The 6,335-nt window shown below is 35.6% G+C and overlaps 1 protein-coding gene across 1 annotated transcript; it reads left to right on the top strand.

The window, feature by feature from the left end:
• The first annotated feature begins 926 nt into the window (after positions 1–926).
• Positions 927–3,130, top strand: LOC126595811 (uncharacterized). Its single transcript, XM_050262115.1, has 6 exons — positions 927–1,200; positions 1,431–1,669; positions 1,798–2,013; positions 2,148–2,225; positions 2,308–2,388; positions 2,490–3,130. The coding sequence occupies exons 1-6, from the start codon at positions 927–929 to the stop codon at positions 3,021–3,023; spliced, it is 1,422 nt and encodes a 473-aa protein (XP_050118072.1). The 3' UTR covers positions 3,024–3,130.
• Positions 3,131–6,335: the final 3,205 nt, after the last annotated feature.

Here is a 6,335-nt window from a genome sequence, read left to right as displayed (position 1 = left end):
TTGCACTGAATGGTGTTTTTTCTTTTTTTTACTTTGTTTTGCACTCAAAGGAAAAGAGTGGCTCAGTGATTTGGTTAGCGTTTGAACGCTTATAGGGATCAAATATAGAGTCAAGGGATTTCAATGCAGTGTTTTGGTTTGCTATTAGGTTTAGTTGAAATAGTATTTCTCTTTATCACTGCTGTTTTCTCATTTAGCTACCAGTCTGTTTCTGTTTATCCCAATTTTAATATGTATTTAGAATTGTTGGATTAAAAGGGGTTTCTGATTTGTTAAAAAACATGAATCAAATGACTCCAATTTGTTAAAGTTTTCTGGTTTTGGTTTCTATTGAAAACATAAAAAACTGAGAGGGAAATTTCGATATAAAGTATTAAGTTTAATTGTGATTTAAATTTTTTTTATGCTGTTGGTGGATGAACCCATGTGTTGGTCGAATTGATGGATGTAAAAAATAAATATGGCAAGGTGTAAATAGTTGAGGTTTATGGTATTTTGCAACTTTTCAGTTGGTTTGTTAATGTATGTGCTGTTGTAATCTGTTTCTGCATTTCTTTTAGATTATTAATCTGTTTCTACATTTCTTTGTTGATGATTTCTATTATTACCAATTGTCCATCTTTGCCAAGTAGGTTTTTGTGAAGAGTTATTATGATTAACTTCCTTTCTACAATTTTTGTCTTCTATTATTTTCTATTATGTAATTAAAATATCATGTCCTGCTGAAAAAATGATGTCACTGTTGATGACCCGCAACATCGCGCGGGCATTACTGCTAGTGTGTTTCTGTACATTTGGTTTTCCTGTGTCTTTACTTCATGGCACAAGAATATATTCACTTTTATTAGTCCAAGTGGTGATTCGTTTCAAATGCAAGAAATGATTAGTTTCTAATGTTATATTTTTATGGTTCAAAAAGTGTATAGATGTCGCAGTTGATCACTCGTCATCGGAGTGTGACCAATGCGTCTCCCGCATTGTCAGCATCTACTGCTCCACCCATGAGTGCTCCATTGATTCAAGAGCCTACACCCCTTGCTGAGGCTACTTCTACGGCATCTCAGGTGCCCGTCTCATCGACATCATCAGTGTCGGTTCAGCCGCTCAGTGCACGGCGGCCTCACCGGCGCCGCCGCGAGCCGGAGCCTTCTGATCACACTTCCTCGGCATCCAGAGTCGAGGGTGAGGCCTCCCAGCCAGGTACATTTTTTTCTAATTCTCACTACGTTGTATTTTTTTTTCATTTTAAAACTATTATTTTTATGATGGTGAAAATAAGTTGGATTGTGAAAATGTGTTGCAAGTTGTGAATTACTGTTATTTTATTGTTTTAAGGTTTTGGGAAATGCTATACTATTATGGGAGGTTGTGTCGAATTTTTTGTACAAATTTAAGCTTAGAGTTTTCACCATTTAAGTATTTTTGGCTAGCTAAAAAAAACACCAGGGGGCCTAGTCGAATGCTGAAGCAGAAACAGAATGTACGTCAGACCGGCACCAAGATCAAGATTGTGTATGACCTGCGACATCGTGGAGCGTCTACCTCACAGCAGAATAGCTCCATCCTTAGTAGCTGTGGTGCTGTTATTCGAGACAATTGTCCTTTTCAGTGGCAGTCTTGGGCAGAAATTCCCGAGGACAAGAAGGAACTGGTGCGACACGAGTTGTCGGTTAATATATTAATTTTTAGCCTTTATCATTTTTTTTAATTTTGTTTACAAATATTAAAAACCAAAATATATTATCTTTAATATTATTAAATTTCTTACTATTATTTTATTATTTTTCATATTCGTAGTTCATTTATGATCTTGATGACGCATCCCCCGAGGTCATGGCCTACTTAGAGGGGACCTTAGCAAGCCGGTACAAAAATTGGAAGCACAATTTTCACAATCATTTTAAGATATGGGATAATCTGGAGATTGCTCGCTTACATGTTCCAAGCGAATTGAATGACCGGCCAGAGGATTGGGAGTGGCTCTGCAAGCATTTTACGAACCCAAACTTTGTGGTATGTGCATCATATTTTAATAAAAATTTATTATTGTTTTAGTAATTTTTAAAGCTTTTTTTATTAATTTATTTCAAATAGTTGCACTAACATGTATATTGTGTGTTTAACAGAAGAAATCTGTTGCTGGCCAGATAGCTCGAGAGTCAAAGACACTTCTCCACCATTTTGGTTCGAAGCCCTTTTCGTATAGGCTTGAGGAACGACGTCAGGTAATACTATATTAACTTTGAAATTTTATACAATTTATTTATTATTATTAATAAAATTTTCTTAATGTTTTTTTTTCTTCAGGAGGGTTCTAAGTTCCCAGCGATCGACATGTTCAAGGACGTTTACGTTCGACCTGGTAATGAAATCGCTGGGCAGTTTTATGTAAGTATATGTAATTATTATTATTCTTATATGTATGAATCGTTCAAATATTATTTATATTTTGTTATTAAACATTACATGTTTTTTCTTTATTATTACAGGATACTATGGTGGAAAAGAGCACTGCTGTTCTCCAAGAAGCAGCATCGCAGCTTCCCCCGGAGACTTCGATCGAGGATGTCATGGTACCAGAGGATGTAGGTTTTCAGATCATGACTGAAGTCCTGGATGAGAACCTTGGTCGTCGTCATGGCCAGGTTGTTCGGGGTATGGGGAAATCACGGGTTCATGAGACGGGTGCCTCTTCTTCCAGATTGAACACATCATTGATGGATGAAGTGACAACCTTAAGGGGTAAGCTTGCGATCCAGGAAGAGCAGATGAGGGTCCAAGGCGAGCAGATGAAGGAGCAGATGAGGGCCCAGGGCGAGCAGATGAAGGAGCAGATGAGGGCCCAGGGCGAGCAGATGGAAGCGCAGCTGAGGGTCCAGAGCGAGGAGGTGAGGACCTATGCTGCAACGGTGAGAGACCTTGTACGAGCCATACAGACGGCCGGCCTACAAGTCTCGCTACCAGCACCTCATCTTGATCCACCTTCGATCTCAGAGCCACCTCACCCTCCCGATACTCAGTAGCTTGATGTTTTAAACCTAGTTCACTTGTACTTTTTTCTTTTTTGTTTGGACATCTTGTATGTATATATTTTTATATATTTTATAATTAAATACTTTTGCTTGGTTAATTAATTATTCTTTACAATATTTATCAAAAATTAAAAAAAAAAATTAGTTTTGACCAAAACATTTAAAAAAAAAAAAAAAGGGTTTGCGCGACGTAGGTCGCGTCACGCAAGGAAACTTTGCACGACATAGGCCCTGAGTTGTGCAAGCCCACTTTGCTCGACGTAGGCCCTGCGTCGTGCAAAGTTTCCTTGCGCGACGCAGGCCCTACGTAGAGCAAAGTGGCCTTGCGCGACGCAGGGCCTACGTCGTGCAAAGTTTCCTTGCGCGACGCAGGGCCTACGTCGTGCAAAGTGGCCTTGCGCGACGCAGGACCTACGTCGTGCAAAGTTTCCTTGCGTGACGCAGGTTATACCTTGGTCGAGCAAACTCTAGCGTTACCGACTTGGCGCGACGGGTTTTGCACGACGAAGGTACGTCGCGCAAACCCTTGCGCAACGACTTTGGACTTTGCACGACGAAGGTACCTACGTCGCGCAAAGTGTTTTTTCTACTAGTGGTACCATTTAATTTGAATGCCTGTAGTGTAATATAATCACGTCTAAGAATAATATTCTACCTTTACACAGTAGTATGATTATGGTATGGTTATAGTTAATTCACAGAATGACATTATAACTATAACAAGGTTAGTTATGTTGTAGACGTCATATTACACTATCAAAGTAGATTATTATACATCAGCGTAATTGTGTGACACTACCAACATTGATGATTACACCATGAATGGCTTATTAGTATATATACGTAGGTTGTTACAGGGGATGTCATGAAATTACACCACATCGTTATTCGATCACTTAGTCTCCCTACTTAATGTATAACGATGTTACAACATAATGTTAACACTCAACGTGTGAACTACAAGAAATGTAAGATTACATCACTGTAATAGTTAACGTTATATTTAATTACCACAGTGGTGGAAAAGGTGTTGAGCCCTTGCATGACGGTGTGGGTTCAAACTCCGTCGGTGGCTAATCTAACATCTAATCTAATAAAATATATCGTTTGACCAAAAAAAATTACACAAAATGACTTTGATATATTATACAGTATAAATGTAGGATTTATACAGTATAAATGTAGGATTTATACTTAGACGTGATTACATAAACGCTGCCAACATTCAAATTAAATAGTACCGATATTCTTTTTTATTAAAGAATACACCATAGACTATTAGATGTGATTATTTCGGTTTAAAATTACTACTCTTGTTATGTAAATGTATCTTTTATTTTGATATATTTTACTACTCTTGTTATGTAAATGTATCTATTAGATGTGGCTAATCTAACATCTAATCTAATAAAATCTATCGTTTGACCCAAAAAAATTACACAAAATGACTTTGATATATTATACAGTATAAATGTAGGATTTATACAGTATAAAAGTAGGATTTATACTTAGACGTGAGTACATATACACTGCCAACATTCAAATTAAATAGTACCGATATTCTTTTTTATTAAAGAATACACCATAGACTATTAGATGTGATTATTTCGGTTTAAAATTACTACTCTTGTTATGTAAATGTATCTTTTATTTTGATATATTTTACATCGAACAAATATTTGACTCTAAACAGAGAGAATGCTAATAACGTTCGTGTAGTAAATCATGGCTATATGAGAAATTTTTGATGTAAGACATCGTGTGTTTCTTAAGACAAATGCATTGAAAAAAGTTTTAGGGTCATTTGATAATCATTTTTTTTTTCAGTTTTTGTTTTCATTCTTTTTATAAAAACTAAAAATTTAAATTTAAAAATTAAAATGGTTATCTATCAAACGTGTTCTACTCAATTCTCTTCAATTTTTACCTCATTTATATTTATAGCTTTGCTTACTTAATTAAGGCCACGGAATTAAACACTTGGGACCTAAAATAGCAGCGAATATATCTCTATATATAAAGCCAACAACTTTTTTTGGGATCACAAGCTTCACCAAAAGGTTTTAGACAAAAATGCCCCCAAAACAAAAAATTTCAAAAGCAACCCAAAATAATGCAGGGGTATTTTTGTCATTTTAACAGTGTTCTTTTAATAATTAATTCTTTTTGTACTTTTTTTTAATTAGTACCTCACAATAGGCTAGCAAAATGTGATTCAATCAGGTGTTCGTTAAATATTATTTTCTCTATTTTTAAACATATTCAAAACATTTTAAAAGACGTGTAATGCCAATATAAAAAGGTTTTTTTGCACACACATAATAATGTGATAAAATTAATTGTCAAATGATTTTTTTTTAACAAATAATATTATCTACACTCAGGGAGAGAGGGGTGGGCTTAATCTCACAATAGGCTAGCAATAATGTGATTCAATTGGTTGTTTATTAAATTTTATTTTCTCTATTCTTAACGTAAATTCAATAGAATGTATATGGAAATTGAAAATTTGATTTTATTATGTGAATTCAACTGCTTTGATTGGTTTGTGAGGGGTTTTTTCTAGCATGATCTAAGATTATTCATTTACTTCACATATTTGACTTTCCTTTTGTCAATTCACGCATGTAAATACATTTAAAACATGTAAGTCACGCGTAACACGCCATGATTCAAAAAATGCACGTGCATGAAGGCGTGTGTGTGTGTGTGTGCGCGCACCCTTTAAGGGGAGGGATTCCCATATTCTTCAAAAATTGGGAATTAGTTGCAAGACTCACTCCACATCGAACTTCAACGATCCAAACGGTCTATTTTATAAGTCTCGATTCATAGATTATTCTAGCAAAAATTCAATTCAATCTGAAACCATTTGCCTATTTAATTATCACGATGAAATTTCAATGTTTCTTAAAAAACAAAGTGTTTGTCAATTTCTTTAAACTCAATTAGATGCCTCCAATATTTCCAATTTGACTAATATTTTATAAGGATAATTTATGAGGTGCAACTTGAAAAATAGACAGTTCGGATCGTTAAAATTTGACATGGTGTGTGTGACAACCCGTCCCGAATGTGTATATTATTTTATCCTCAATAGCGTGGAAATTCCTTTTATACCCATGGGCGTTGAGTTATATTGTGTGGTGGTGTGGTTTAAGCTTAGGTTTTGGAATGATTTAATTTATTCCTAAGTCTGTGGAACTTAAGTTTTAGTTATTTTTGGTTTGGTTGGCCAAACCTGGACCACACACACACACACACCAACCAATCCCGTTGACCCTCTTCCTTTCTCCCTCTCGG

Source organism: Malus sylvestris, chromosome 13 (assembly GCF_916048215.2).
Source record: "Malus sylvestris chromosome 13, drMalSylv7.2, whole genome shotgun sequence".
Classification (NCBI taxonomy): Eukaryota; Viridiplantae; Streptophyta; class Magnoliopsida; order Rosales; family Rosaceae; genus Malus; species Malus sylvestris.
Note: the sequence above shows the minus strand (reverse complement) of the source record. Positions and strands in the feature narration are given on the sequence as shown.

What these genes read in the sequence shown, in the direction of transcription:
- LOC126595811 (XM_050262115.1), top strand. Translation starts at nt 927, where the DNA reads ATGTCGCAGTTGATCACTCGTCATCGGAGTGTGACCAATGCGTCTCCC. An exon ending in GGGTGAGGCCTCCCAGCCAG is followed by an intron (nt 1,201 to 1,430) that starts GTACATTTTTTT and finishes ATTTTTGGCTAG; the next exon opens with CTAAAAAAAACACCAGGGGG. An exon ending in GGCTTGAGGAACGACGTCAG is followed by an intron (nt 2,226 to 2,307) that starts GTAATACTATAT and finishes TTTTTTCTTCAG; the next exon opens with GAGGGTTCTAAGTTCCCAGC.